At 41.6% G+C, this 15,336-nt stretch overlaps 1 protein-coding gene across 1 annotated transcript in view; it reads left to right on the top strand.

Annotated features, from left to right (window-relative positions):
- The first annotated feature begins 3,515 nt into the window (after positions 1–3,515).
- Positions 3,516–15,336, top strand: part of SPATA48 (spermatogenesis associated 48) — a 39,167-nt gene continuing 27,346 nt past the window's right edge. Inside the window, 5 exon segments of the mRNA XM_038391245.2 lie at positions 3,516–3,900; positions 3,903–4,301; positions 8,740–8,837; positions 9,947–10,023; positions 13,662–13,800. Of these exon segments, the coding sequence (XP_038247173.1) occupies positions 3,789–3,900; positions 3,903–4,301; positions 8,740–8,837; positions 9,947–10,023; positions 13,662–13,800 (825 nt within the window). The 5' untranslated portion in view covers positions 3,516–3,788.

Below are 15,336 nucleotides of genomic sequence, written 5' to 3'. Positions count from 1 at the left end.
TCCTCCAGTGTGACATAGTGGGAGTGTTCTTAATGGCTTCTCTGAATACTGTGTGGATGCCTCAGTTTCCCCAATGCATTTCTTAAGTACCTAGCTGGTGGGATAAGGGTGTGTGATTGTTGCAGAGCCCTAGGGAGGTGTGATGCTGTCTGAAGAGAGGAGGGCTGACACCCTGTCTCCTGGCAACTGATGGCCTGGGCCCCTCCCCTGCAAGGTGCAAGCTGAAGGTGTTGAAGAACAGAGATCAGGTGGCCTCTTGGCCCCGGAAAGGGACAAAGGACAGAGGAGGAGCTGGAGGGGGTTGCAGTTTGGAGCTGGCTGGGGAAACAGAGGAAGGTCCAGCGCTTGTGTCTGGCCTCTCTACCCCACAAGATGGACCTGACAGCGGGGGTCCTGTTTTCCATATCTACAAGCTCTGCTTTGACCGTGTTCCTTTCATCTAATAAACTTTCTGTTTTACTGGCTGACTGAGAGTCACAGTGAATTACAGGAAGTGGGGGGGGGTACAGGACCCTGACTCCCCCACACTCCATGACATCCAGCAGCAGCAGGACAAGTTCTCTTCCAGGCCTCTGGGGTGGGTGTTGGGAGTGGGAGGAGCAGAAGCTAAAGCGGTTACTCCTATAACCGGACTTTTAGTTTCCAGTCAGCACTGCTAACCGGACACCCAGGTCCCGTTTTCTACTGGAGTTTCCAGTCTAAAACTGGATACCTATCAACATGGATTCTAGAAAAGCTTGAGGGGGGTAGGAAAGGCAAGCATTCATTTTTAAATGTGAGAAGGCTAAGCCTTGAGCCTTAAGCAGTGGGAAGCAAGGGGTGGGTGGGTTAGGGAGTGGAGAGGAGCAAATGGGCAGGGCCATGTCTGCTGTACTGCCCAGGTAGGATGGAGACCGTGGGGATCAGCTGACACAGTATCCCTAACCCAGGTGATATGACAGCCAGTGGTGGTTTTAGAGTTAGTGGGGCCCCCTGGCCCTGTGCTCAGCTTCATTTTTGGGGCCCCTCTTTGGAAACCAGACAAGAAAAAGAAAGTTCTCTCTTATCTCCCCCTGCCCGCATTTTTCATTTTTTTTCTTCATCCTCCTCCTATAAGTAATAGCAAGTAAATGAAAATAAAGTGAAGTACCTTGATTGTTCTTGTACTCTAACTTATTTTTCCACAGATCACTTGAAAATCGCAGAGGGTCTCAACAGACCACTGAATGATCTTTCCAAATATTGTAAAAAAACATTGGGGAGCGGGGTCTGGCCAGGAACTAGGATGAGGGAGGGGACTCAGGGTTGGGGCAGGAGGTTGGGGTGTGGAGCACTTACCTGGAGCAGCTCCTGTTTGGTTCGAGGGGTGCAGGAGCTCCTTTTGGTGCTCAGGATTGGGGTGAGAATGGGGGGGGTTCAGGAGTCAGGGCATGGTGGAGGCTGGGTATGTGGGGGGGGCAGGAGTTAAGGCAGGGGGCTGGAGGTGTGGGGGGGGGCTGGGGGTGTGTGAGGTGGTGCAGGGGGCTAAGGGGTGAGGGGGTGCAGGAGTCAGGGTAGGGAGCTGGGGAGGTGTGTCGGGGGTGTGCAAGAGTCAAGGTGGGCAGAGGGCTGGGGTTGTGGGGGTGCTTATGGCAGGGGGGCTGAGGGGATATGCCCCAATTCCAGCCCCTTCGCTAAGGTCCCTCCCCCTCTTTTCCTCCTCCCAGGAGCAGAGCAGCGAGCATGCTGAGGCTCTGCTCTTCCCCCTCCCTCCTGCTGGCAAACAGCTGATCGGCGGCAGAGAGGGGAGGGAACATAGCTGGGAAGAGGCAGGGGAGGATTTTGGCTACCAGCAGAGCCTGCCCTGGTGCAGCAGGATCCGGCAGCACCAAGTTTCTGCCCCATGGGGGGGGTGGGGTTGGGCGGAAAAGAGCGGGCCAGGCTAGGGCCCCTTTGGATCATGGGCATGGTGCCAGTGGTGCCATAGTAAATCCAGTACTGCTGGGCCCTGGGAAAAAGATGGCACCTCCCTTTGTAAATCAACAAGGAATCAAAACAAGAAAGAGCTATTCTGTTGGGCATCTTAACAAAAACGAGCATTATTCAATTGAGCTGGTATGGGGTCAGCCTGGACAGATATGAGTGGCGCTTGTATCTAAATCCATAGGGTGTGCTTAGGAAAAGTGACTCTGTAAAAATGGCATCATCAGACTTAGCAGATTTATAGAGCCCTGCAAGTCTGCGGATATCTGCTTTATATCCGCGGATCGTTTTTGCAGATTGCGGATGAGATATGGACACAAATTTTGTATCCGTGCGTGGCTCTACAGGTTTAGTCTCTAAACTGGGGATAGTCAGAGCAATGCTTTTGTTCCTGAAGACCAATGATAAGAATAAAAAGCAATTAAAACTTAGTAGAGCCAACACAATAAGGATTGAGTGAACTGTGAACTCTATTCCATCTTATGCATCATCAACAGATTCTCTATTAAATTCCAAGTATTTGCAGCTATGTAAAGCCAGTGTACATGAGAGAACATTCAGGGCCTGTTTGTTCAATCACATCTCCAAGTTTCTCCTAACAGAGTCATAAACTAAAGTTTTAAGTCAGTATTTTCAAAGTTGGGTGCCTAAAGTTGGGCCCCTAAATCTATGTTTAAGACAACCAATTAAAAATGTCTTGATTTTTGGAGGTGCTGAACACTTGCATTTAAATCAATGGGTGTTAGGGGTACTAAACCACCTCTGAAAGTTAGGCTGCTTTTTTAGATTCCCTAAATACAACTTTCCAACCTAACATAGGAAATCAGCTTTGAAAACTTTGGCTTCAGCCTTTAATGGATCATTGCCATTACTCCTAAAGTAAGTTACAGTAAAAACAACTGGTGAAACTCTAGAGCAATGTTTCCCAAACTTAGGATGCTGCTTATTCAGGGAAAGGCTGGCGGGCCGGGCTGGTTTATTTACCTGCCGCGTCCGCAGGTTTGGCCGATCGCGGCTCCCTCTGGCCGCGGTTCGCCGGCCAATGGGGGCTGCTGGAAGCGGCGGCCAGTACCTCCCTCGGCCCGCGCCGCTTCCCACAGCCCCATTGGCCGGGCACAGCGAACCGTGGCCAGTGGGAGCCCGCGATCGATTCGAACCTGCGGACGCGACAGGTAAACAAACCGGCCCGGCCTGCCAGGGCCTTTCCCTGAACAAGCGGCGTCCCAAGTTTGGGAAACACTGCTCTAGAAAAAAGCAATATTTTATAGAGTAGATAATGTTAGTGACAGTGATCAATAGAATTTATTACTCCTAGTAAAATATTTTTCTTTGTATGTTTAATAACTCTCATATCAGTTAAATCTGTTTTATTCTGTTCCTATTGCTTATCTAAATGTCAATTTTGTAGTTTACTTTAAAAAGTACTGATACAAAAATACTAAATAATTCTTGGGAAAATTAAAAACATTTTATTTGTGTGTCCGTGGAATAAATAGTTGTATTCTTATTTAGAGATATCAACTGTGTTTCCTCAAGGAATTGGATTATTATGATATACACAATTACAAGTTTCATTGTATGCTAGTGTTCCACCATTGCCAAGCAACCAAGAGACCCTTTGCTCATTTGACAGCTTCATTCTTTCTCTGACTGGATCACTCACTGCTTTTCAGGGAAGAATTCACCATTTGAACTCCTGTCTTGGCTTTTATGGTCTCTGTTCAGTATTTTTTCAGAGAAGGATCTCTAGTTTTACTGTGGTTTGTTGGACAGGATTTCAGAAAGTCCAAGAAATAGAAGAGAGCGGGGTCTTTTTAATTTACTATCATCTAAAACAATAAAAGAAAATGACCCTGGTTTCCCAGGGAGCTGAAAGGCAGGTAAATGCCTTTAAAAACTCCAGTCGGTCAGCTGAGCCACTTCACAAGATGGATCACCATCAGTATCGAAGTCTGTTAAAGAAATGTATATGCCTTTTGTGAGAGGACCTGATTTCAAACATGATTTTGCCAGTTTCCAAGAGAAAGACAGTAATTCTTTTCTTAAATTCAATCCTTACAGCCCTCCTATGGGGCCAGATTACCCTTTATTCCCACACCGGGACAATGTGCCTTTTGCTGATCCCTGCTCAGGATTCATGAGCCCAGGAGCTGATGCTGATCTGCAGCCCTGCTGTGGCAGAACCATTGAGTCCCTGGTGGATTACAGTGATGTGAAACCTCACCAGCGGGTCCCCATCCCAGAAAAGACTGCACAGACTTCACATACAAGGCATGTGGTCTTGTTGGAGGAGGTGAGCCAGGACAGATGGTGGAACTCCAGGGCAGTGTCAGATGCTTCTATCAGGGCAAGACTCGGAGGTAAAGCAAATTATTATTATGTATTATTCGTTAATGACCAAAAAAGGATGATACTGTACAAGACACAAGTAAAGACAGTCTTCTCCCCAAAGAGCTTACAAACTATCAATTTAACAAAATATGTTTGCACTGGATGCTTCCACTGAAACCAGCAACTGGAAAGAAGTAGAATAGTTGGATGATTAATTGATTTAACTGAAAGCATCAACCAGGTGCCAAAATAGCAAATTGTAGCATACGTTGACAGAGCAGAGTCTTTGGAAATAGTTGATGTTTAAAAGAATTCATATTCTGTAAACAAAGAAGTAAAATAGAATAACTAAAATGCGTCTTTACTGTAATGCGAGCTGATAGAGCAGATTATTTTGGAGAGTAAGGAAATCACCTTGTACACTTCTGTGGCATTTTAATGTTTTCTGGCTGATAGTATTAAGTGATTCATATTTAGGACCTGTTCAACATCTATCCCCTTGGATGGGTTATTACAAAAAGTAAAACTATTTCCCCATGCTTATTCCTCTCCCCCCCCCCCTCCACCCCTCCTCAGGCGTTCTTGTCAACTGCTGGAAATGGCCCACCTTGATTATCACTACAAAAGATTTTTTCGGCCCCCCCCACCCCCCGCGCTCTCCTGCTGGTAATAGCTCACCTTACCTAATCACTCTCTTTACAGCAAAAAGAAAAGGAGTGCTTGTGGCACCTTAGAGGCTAACAAATTTTTTAGTCTGTATTCACAAAAAGAAAAGGAGTACTTGTGGCACCTTAGAGACTAACACGACTGCTACTCTGAAACCTGCTGAAAAAGATGACTCTTGCATTATGACCTGGAGGTTGCCAGACATGGGTTTCTGCTGTTCTCTAGCAGTAAGATGTTCTACAGCCAAGGGATCCTCACAAAGAACACCATTTTTCATTCCTTGTGTGTTCTGGCCTGGTTTTGTATGACAGTCTGTATCCCTATGTCCACCCATTTTTTAAGACTATGATACATTTTGTACAAACTATGTCTTGTAGGGTATCATCTGAAAACTCATGATATGCTGATCATTATTGTCCTGGTGGACAGTGAGATTCTGGCTACCTGGGCACAGCGGCTCGCTCCCCACTGCAAAGTACACTTACCCAGAAAGGGGGATTCTATCACCGCCCTCTGGGATCTGTAAGCACAGCTGTGGAGTTGGCAGGGGAGGTGAGTGTAAGCCACCTTCCCAGATTTCAAGGCAACTGGAGGAGTAACTTAACCTAAGGGCTCCTCTTAAGTGCATGCTGTTTCTGACCCTAGCATGCCTCCAGCAGTAGTTTGCTCATTGCTCTTAGGTGGGTAATAAGCCCATTGGGCTCGCCTGTCGTGTTCCCTTTCTCTCAGTCATAAGAAACTGGAATTTCAATCTTGGTCCCCTGTAGGGCTCATTTAAGGTCCCTTCACACTGCTTAGCGTGTCCCAAGGATCTAGCCCAAAGTGTATACTTCTACTGGAGAAGCTCAGGTTCAGGAAACCTTGTTGGATCCAGTTGTAAAGTGTTATTCAGTTGCATATGCCTGAGACAGCTGTGCGGCTGGCAGGAACACCTGTCTCCATTCAACCACCAGGAATCTGGATCAGTGTTTTGTGAGGTTGGAGTAAAATACTTCCTGTTCACAGGAAATCGGAAAGACAGCTGGAGATGGTCTGGTAAGGAGCATTTGTGACCCCCTTCCCCCACTTGAATTTGAGGTACCCCTAGGAATTGGGGCAGGGGGAGGGAACAACCCCCACAAGAAGATGGGAGAGAGTAAGGGAACACTAGATGCAAGCGTTAGATCTTGTTACTGACCCCATCTGTGAGCACTGAGCACCCTATTCCTGCTGCTGTGGAGCTGACTATGACCCACTACGCTTCCCACCCAGTAGGCCTTTGATCTGCCACTGGGAGGGAGGGAGAGGAGTTCTTCCCACTTCTGGAAACCTCTCTCCAAGCTTATCTGGGTAAATACCCCACACTTGGGTGTGAGGTAGACTCAAAGGACCCACCGTCCCTTCCCTGCCTCCCAAAGAGCAGATGGAAAGGAAGCACTAACTCCACTGGCCCTGCCCTGTGCAGTGATGTAGATATCTACCCGGATGAGGTGTTTACCTGCAGTTAAGAAGAAAAGGAATCAGGGACAATCAGAGGCAAAAATGTAAACAAAACCAAAAAAGCCTCAAAACATTAAAATGAAAACATTTTTTTTAAAAGATCAAGCCTGGCCAATCACTCACCCAAATTACCATAGTTTATAAAGTTCACAATCATTACCTTGTACTTCAGTATAAACAGTAATTGAAAAACGTCAGCTAGTACTAACCAAAATAAATGTTCTTAGCAACATATGTTCTTAAATAATTATGAAGCATGCATTGAAATGTGTAATAGTGTTCCGGCTAATCCTGTAAGTAGCTCATCAAGAAAGTACCACATAAAAATCCAGAGTAATCCCTTGAGGATCCTGTGCTATTAGTAAAACCAATTGTATTTCCTCAAGGGATTTGATTATTATGATTTACAGTTACATACTTCATTGTGTGATACTTTTTCACTAGCACCAAGTAACAGAGAAATTCTTTGCATCTTCAGCAGCCCCAGTCCTTCCCTGTTGCTACTCCTGTCATGAAAGTCTTTACAAATTAAACTACCTTTTTTTATTTTTATGTTTCTCTGAAATCATTTTTCAGTGGCTGATCTGTAGCTTCAATTTGTTGGATAGAAGTAGAGAAAGGAGGAGAATGGCCATGGGGTATATTTATTTTCAGTTATATCAAGCAATACAGTACAGTTTACACAGAGATAAAAAAGTAAAACACATTGATGCTTGATTAAATGATTTAGCTCTAGGGCTTCAATTACTTCAACAAGGAGGCATGTGAACAGCATTACCTGCTGTTAGGGTCTGATCCTGCTCCCTTTAAAATCAATACCAACACTCCCATTGATTTTAGTGGATGTCCGGTACAGTGCATCACTTTCATGAGAGGATCGCACTTTGCCAACTCTTGTAACTTTGTGACTCTCGCAATATTAGTTGTTTTTTCATAAAGCCTCAGCTCCTGGTTTTATGTGATTACATAAGAACCACAACTTTCACTTAAAAAAATAACAAACAACAAACCCAATTATTTATTTCTCGTAGTTGTGCAGAAAATCTTGAAGCTGTGACTCAAATGCATCTTAAAGAGGTTCAGGCTCAAAAAACATAAGATAAATAAGATGGACCCAAAAAGTATTATACACATCATTGACCCCTGCGATGTGATGGGTGAAGGCCAACTTCAAATAGCAAATAGGATCATTAAGTTCTTGGTAAATAAAAGTGTTGTGCAACCAAGCCACTGAGTTCCCAATGTGGTCCAGAGAGGCCAGACCATACCATCTTCAATCCTGTGGGATGAGCAAGACCAGGAGGGACATTGGGAACTCCAGACACTTGAGCTCTAGACCAGAATTACTACAAGTGTGCTGAATCTCTCCACAGAAACTAGAGAGAGAGAGAGGAAAAAAACAGTTAGAAGATTAATTATCCCAACAGCAAAAACCAGATGTGAAAATAGCAAATTATAACATACTGCAGAGATCTCTGAAAATGTGTGTTCAATTAGTAAAGCAAATGTAAAATTAGAACTATCTGTGTCTTCTGTATAAAATGTGCGGCAGCACAGCTGTCATATTTACTTTATATGTACAGCTTGAGGAATAATGTTCACAGCCTTTAAATCCAAATCTACATTCTTTAACCAGAGAGCTGAAGGAACAATGTTTTAGCATAACCAGTAGACACTGCCTATATGTGTATATAAGCAGGTCTGCTTCTCTGCAGTAGAGGGCAGTAGTACACATACATACCAATTAATTACAGCATTACAGGAATAAAACTATTCATAGCAAGGTTCCCACATGAGTGTGTTGAGTTTACCTGGTCCCAGCGAGCCTTTGAAATTCACAACACTGAGGCAAATGGGGATGACTTTCATTGTTCTGTAGTAATGTCCACATGGGATGTTGCTGTGCAGCAAGCTGGAGTGTTGTAGATTCATACCCTAGCTTGCTGCGCAATAGCTCCCTTTATAGATAACTTCCTAATGAAGTTTTACCATAATTACTGATTTGGATATTTTTCCTGTATACGTTAAATAAGATATCATCAATGAAAATGAAGCTACATTGCATTTTGTTAAGTAGGGCCAAATCACGGCAGATGAAATGCTAATTACTGTTTCTTTCAGCTGCCTTTTACTTGAATGAATTTTGCTGAAGGCCTGTAAGTAACTCTCTCTAAAGAGTCAGGAATGGGTAAATATATGGATGTACTGTATATAATCTTTATGGTAATGTACAAACTATTTCATTTCATTTGTTTAATTTCTGTTAAAGAAATTATGTACAGTTGTAGAATGAATAGCACAATATCGAGTCTTTTCTTTCAGGTTGGACAAGTCCAATGAAAGTTACTCCTGCTTCATCTAAACAAAGAGATTCTTTTCAAATTCATAGCTTTGCATTTCATGTGGACCCAAAACTTAAGGTAGTGTGTCTAGTACTGTTTGTTTCAATGATTATACAAGCCTGGATGACAGAATAGACTTTTAAATCATGTATCTGAAAACTTCCAGTCTTCAGAGGTACAGCAGTCAATGTTCAAAATCAACTTTTGCCAACATTTATCATGCAGTGGTGTAATCTAGGATTCCACATTCTTTTCCTAGTCTAATTACAGAGAAATAAGCATAATATTTCAGATAACTGTGTAGTACCTGTTGACATACTCACTTTGTAATATTGACCACTGCCCTTGATTTTTAAAAAATCTTCTTTTATCACAAACCATGAATGAATGCTTAAAAGTAAGATTCATACGGGTGAGATGATTTCATCAACTACATGCAGCCCTGATCCTTGACTGAGGTTTCGAAGTGCTGCTATAAGCTAAATAATAATAATATTATACAGAAGGCATATATATACCTACATGCCCACACCACACACAGAGCTGATGCAGATTTCCAGAATTTACATAATGTGATACAATTGAAATGAAAATAAGAATACCCTGTTTATATAGGTTAGTTAGTTCGCCTTTAGTCTTTTGCTTCAAACAGTTAACTTCCAGTACAATTCTATAGTGAAAAGTCTAGTGGTCCTTCATCCTTCCACATCAAGGCCCTGATCTTATTTGAAATCAATGAGACTACTCTCATGCTTATAGTTACACAATGCTTAAATAGTTTGCTGGATTGTGGCCCAAGAATATAATTTTTTCTGGTAGCAACCAGCATACACTATAATAAGCATGTGTCAGGAGCTGAGAAAGGTAAATTTGCACTGCCATTCCCAAAGAACATTAGAAGTGGAGTCAGCTGGTACATTTCAGATGATTAAAGAGGTGAGCTGACTTAGAAACAGAAATATCAATAAACACTCAGGAAGTAGAGCCAAATAAGAGGCATCTTGCATAGCCTTGTGTGGTGGAAGTGGGATAGTTTGTGAAGAATGTGTGACTGCCTGTTTCACATTCTGATATTAGAGGAGATTAAACATTTTACAGGAAGAGACCATAAATGAGTGTTCATGGAGTTCCCAAAACTAATTTGGGTATCCTGCCATATGCTATCTCTCATATTATGTTCTCTCTAGAAATCAAGTGATCCTCCTTCTGAAAGTTGGCGAGAAGAAAAAGCAAGGGACTATTTCTACATCTCAAGTACCCAAAAGTGAGCAACTGTTTCTATCAAGAAGAGATTTTTTTTGTTACTTCATGTTTATCCACCTTTTTCCTCTATTCATCTTTCAGTAGCTGTATATTTAAGAAATTCATTTCAGGTTTTTTCCTGCAACCCTAAACTACAGATGTTGGAAGGAGTAGTTACAATACGTGCAGAAATTCAAAACTGGCAGCAGGCATGCTGCCAATGCGCTCTATTCCTTTTATATTTCAATTAGGAAAGGCTTTGAATAACTGCTGCCAGTGAATCTATGTCAGGTGTCCCTATCCTCAAACCCCAACACCTTTTATGGGGCAATTTCATTACAAATTGTGTATGACTTTAGACTTTTCCTTTCCCATGAAAATAAATGCTCATATTTATTTCTCCCATTGTCTTTGTTTGTCACAGAATTATCGGTTTCCACCCATATTTTCTGATTAAAATTTGGAGAGTTTTAAATAGGGCCCTATGAAATCTGGGTTAATAAGAAGATGGAGGGAGTCGCGGAATCAAAACAATAACATGGAATCCAAACTCTCTCCAGCACTAGGACTGCAGTAGCAGATGGGCAGCAGGGCTGAGCCATGTGCAGCCACTGGAGATAAAAGACGGGTGGGGTGAGGTGGGTGCAGGGGGCTAGGAACGCAGGGGGCGTGGGGAGGAGGTGCAGAGGACATGGGGAAGGAGTGCAGGGGGCTAGGGCCACGAGGGAGTGCAGGGGCTAGGGGAGAAGGGCTCACATCCGGGATTTAAGGGCAGCTTCTGGGATCTCCGTTCCTTGCTGTGTCATTTTCATGTCAGGAGCTGATGTGCTCCTCTGGGACATTGGCATCACATTAAGGGAAAAGCTGAAATTTCCTTGGGGTGCTGTGTTAATAAAAGTATTCAGTGCCCAAGCAAGCACAAGTTAATTTGAAAGAACCTCTTCATGCTCCTTTATGTGGTATCAGTGTGCCCCTTCTCAAAGACACACAAAAGGAGAATGCATATATATGTGTTATGAAGTGACGGGTGCCTAAAGTAGCAGAGGTTGCCCTACCTTACATCTTCTTCCCTGTCAGCTCTGTAGCCACAGAGAGGAACTTTAGTAAATATTAAAACCTACTTGTCAACAAGAGGGAATCAATTTCTGAGGAAAACACTAGCAGGCTAACCATAATGTATCACTATGGAGATGTGTGCCAGATATGGCAAAAATAATGACATTGAAGTTTGTCACTTTGTATTGCTACTCAGCAATAAACTATTGATTTGATAGTTTGAAATTATTTAATGAAATTTGAAATTAATTGAAGCATTCCTTCAGAATGTAGGAAGCTTGAAAGTACCGAGTTTAATTTAAAAGGCAACAATGACTGCTAAGGATGAACTATTTTATGTTTAGTGTGTTATTTTTAAAATTTTAATTATTAAAATATGAATTCAGTTAATGATACTGTAATAGGCTCTTCTGTGGACTTCTTGTGTTACTGTTCAATAATGTTAGTTTGGTCATATAACTGAGTGCTACTTTTAAAAGTGATTTAGAATGTATTACTTTTACTGTATATCTGCAGAATGTTTTGTTGAAATTGTAGGGGTTTCTTTTGTAAAATCAGTTTTTCCTATTGCAATCCAATTCTGAACATTTTTGTGCATTTATAGGAAGGCTACTTAATTGTTGTCAATGTGTCAAACAATTTTGATTAAAAAATATAAAGAAAGAACTATATTTTAAATGGAAACAAAACACAATCAGAAAATAATAAATCTGAAAATCTACAATAATAAATTGGATTTCATAGAGCCTTACTTAAAAGAAGCATCCATTTTGGTCATAAATGTATAGGTCATCTTAGATGTGCTGATACTAGAGGCTTTGCTGTCCCTTTCACTAGCAGTTACTGAATCATATTATAAACTCTTTAATGTCTTCTAACCTTGTAAACAACTGTCCTCCCTAGAGTGAGGTTATTATCATTTTTGCTGAACATAATGGGCTAATAACAGTTGCATATGTCTTTATTCTATGCTGAAAATCTAACACAAATGTTCCACAAATCCTGGCAGCCAGAACAGAATGCCATGGACCATGCTGATGGGATACACTGATGGGTTTGTATAATGTTGCTTGAAAAGAAGCAACATGCTATCCCAACTAGGACATGCTTCTTATCCATAGTATTCTCTGAAAAATGTAGCTAATGATGATTTACACTTACATGCACATTTTAATCTGTGGATGTAAAGATGCATGACAAAGGTGGGCATATAGAAATAGCACCACCTTCCTAAAAGCTTACCCAAACACCTAGATCTGATTCTTTAGGAAATGTTCCAAGGCCTTCCTCTTTTAGAAAACCTTTCCATCATAAGTGATACAATTCAAACACCCCTTTTATGTCCAAATCTCTACTAATTCTCCAGTCCCCCCCCCAAAAAAAACCCCTAACCTAAGCAGAGTTTTGACACCAAAAAGAGAGATGTGCCAGAGATTCCATGAAATCCATTAGAGATTTTGCTATTGCTGTTTTTTACATGGAAGGTGCTCATATACTATGGTGATGGATGACAGTATAAACCTTCAACAAAAAAACTTCAAAGACAGACTCCAGTTAGAGACTGCTGAATTGGAATAATTTGCAAACTGGATACAATTAACTTAGGCTTGAATAAAGACTGGGAGTGGATGGGTCATTACACAAAGGTAAAACTATTTTCCCATGTTTATCCCCCCCCCCCACTGTTTCTCAGATGTTCTTGTCAACTGCTAGAAATGGCCCACCTTGATTATCACTACAAAAGGTCCCTTCCCCCCCCCCCCGCTCTCCTGCTGGTAATAGCTCACCTTAAGTGATCACTCTCTTTACAGTGTGTATGGTAACACCCATTGTTTCATGTTCTCTGTGTATATAAATCTCCCCACTGTATTTTCCACTGAATGCATCCGATGAAGTGAGCTGTAGCTCACGAAAGTTTATGCTCAGATAAATTTGTTAGTCTCTAAGGTGCCACAAGTACTCCTTTTCTTTTTAGTATAAACCCTTGACATAGATAGGTACTTTTTTTTTTTTCAGAGAGGCACTGTGGCTTAATAGATGAGATTCTGCACTGTCATCTGAGACTTGTATTTACTCCCAAACTCTGCCACTGACTTCATCTGTAATCTTGGGCCACCTCTCTGGTCCTTATTTACTCTGTTTGCAAGATAAGAAGATATGGTATTTGCCTCTTGTAAAGGAGGGGTGGGAAGTGTGGAGCTTGCTAAGGGCATTCAGTGGAAGAGAAGATCTCCTGGATCCTAACTCAGTGCTCCTTCCCATTTTTGTATTTTGGGTAAGACACGTGTGGCCACTTTAACTAGCTTTAGCGGCTCACAGTGTGCTAAAAATTCCTCTCCCAGGAGGCAAGTCTTTGTCATTCATTCTCTTTCACTGAGCAGAAAGAAAAAATCACTCTTTCTCTGCAGTTTCTGAAATACGTTCTCATGTGCAGATCCAATATAATGTTAGCAGACTATTAGGAGTTTGCATTACAAAATCTAATCCTCACATGCAAAGTACATTTTAATCCCCTAGTTATACATGTCACACCATGCATCACTTCTAATGATTGTTTTAAATATGTTCCTTTTCTTCTTCTTCTTTTTTTTATTAATGGTCTAGAGCTTATGAAGAAGTTCCTTGGGATAAGATATTACCATCCAAAATCCCACAGCTAGAATCAACAGTAGAAGTGATGGCTGATCCCATCTCCCAGTGTTTTACACTAAAAAGATACAACCCTGCACGAGAAATAAGCCAAGTCAGTGAACCTTTTTTTAAAATGACAGTTTATGGGTTTTGCTAATGAAATACGCACAAATTATGGCCTGTGGGTCACATTAACCTTTTAGAAATAGGCCCAAACCAATACCCTAAATACAAACATCCATGTAGTTTGGGAAAGTCCAAAACTGGATCCTGACTTGATGGCTAAAGCCTATCTTTTGTTTTGTTACTTAGTATCTGACAAAGAAAGGGATAGTAAATGAGTTAGTTCGTGAGAATTCAAGGATGGGAAAATGGAGCATTTACAAGCCACAAAAGCCATTTACTGAAAATCCAATGCCCACTGAAGTCAGTCAGAACCTTTTCTTTAGAGCTGGGCGGAAATGGCTCTTTTCTGTTATAAATGTCAGTGAAAAAAATAGCTTTAATTGAAATTTTCTACAAGATGTTTTGACTTTCAGTTATTTCAATCAAAAATCTTTTATTTTTATTTTTTTTGGTTTGGAAATGCTGTTGTGGTGTTGCCATGTTGGTGGTTAGTTAAAATTACATGTGCTCTGATTCTCCTCTATAACTTGGGCCGTCTCGCTGGACTACATCTTCCATGATGCACCACAGTCTCTCCTCCAGGTTGTTATATCTCGGGTATCACTTGCCATGATAGGAGATGTAGTCTGAACAAGGAGCCCATCCCATAAAGGAGAATGGGGAAATGAGGAAATCAAACTTCAAATCCCATGAGGTACTGTGGAATGTTATCTGAATCTAAATGTTTTGATTTTATGGAAAGCACACTTTTTATGGAAAATTTCATTTAGTCAAAAACCCAATTTTCCATTGAGAAACAATTTTGATGGATAATTTTTGAACAGACTTCCTTTTTATTGATTTCAGTGTTCATTGGTTCAGGCCCATAGTTTTATCTCACCTATATTTTTAAAAAATATTAACTGTAACATAATATTAAAACATATAGTCCCCTTTATTAGAGTCAGACAGGGTTGGATTGCTTAGGGGATTGATAATGAAATATAGAGACTTTCACCACTGTGGTACCGCTCTAAATGTGGTGAAGAAATGTTCCCATCTGATAACTGCTAAAAGGCCTGTTTGACCTGGATCTCCATCTAGTTCCCAGTGAGCAAATGTTCACGTGACAAAAAATGCCATCATAATTTAAACTAATTGGCACCTTTAGCAGCCAGCAGAGGCCAAGTTTTGAATTGGCATGAGAATGAGCTATTCTCTCACCCCTCCAGGACAAGATCGAGGCACTTTTGGGTGTACGGTGTGGGAAATCTCCTCCCTCTGCTTTATACACAAAACCTGTAGCTTACTTACCTCCACAATCAAATTGATTGCATGCAATACATCACAAAACAGAAAACAAAGTGCCATGAGGCATGCATCAGGCTGCTTAGAAAATCAGTACCAAAACTATGGAATTCATGCTCACAAATGCAAGGATGTTTCCTTTAGTTTTCAAAAGTAAAAAGCAGGGTCACTGTATTCATAGAGGAGACTCTACCACTTGACTCAGAAAGCAGCATTTCAGCTGGCTTCACAGGGA

The sequence above is a fragment of the Dermochelys coriacea genome, chromosome 2 (assembly GCF_009764565.3).
Source record: "Dermochelys coriacea isolate rDerCor1 chromosome 2, rDerCor1.pri.v4, whole genome shotgun sequence".
Lineage (NCBI taxonomy): Eukaryota > Metazoa > Chordata > Testudines > Dermochelyidae > Dermochelys > Dermochelys coriacea.
This window is presented reverse-complemented; position numbering and strand designations above follow the sequence as displayed.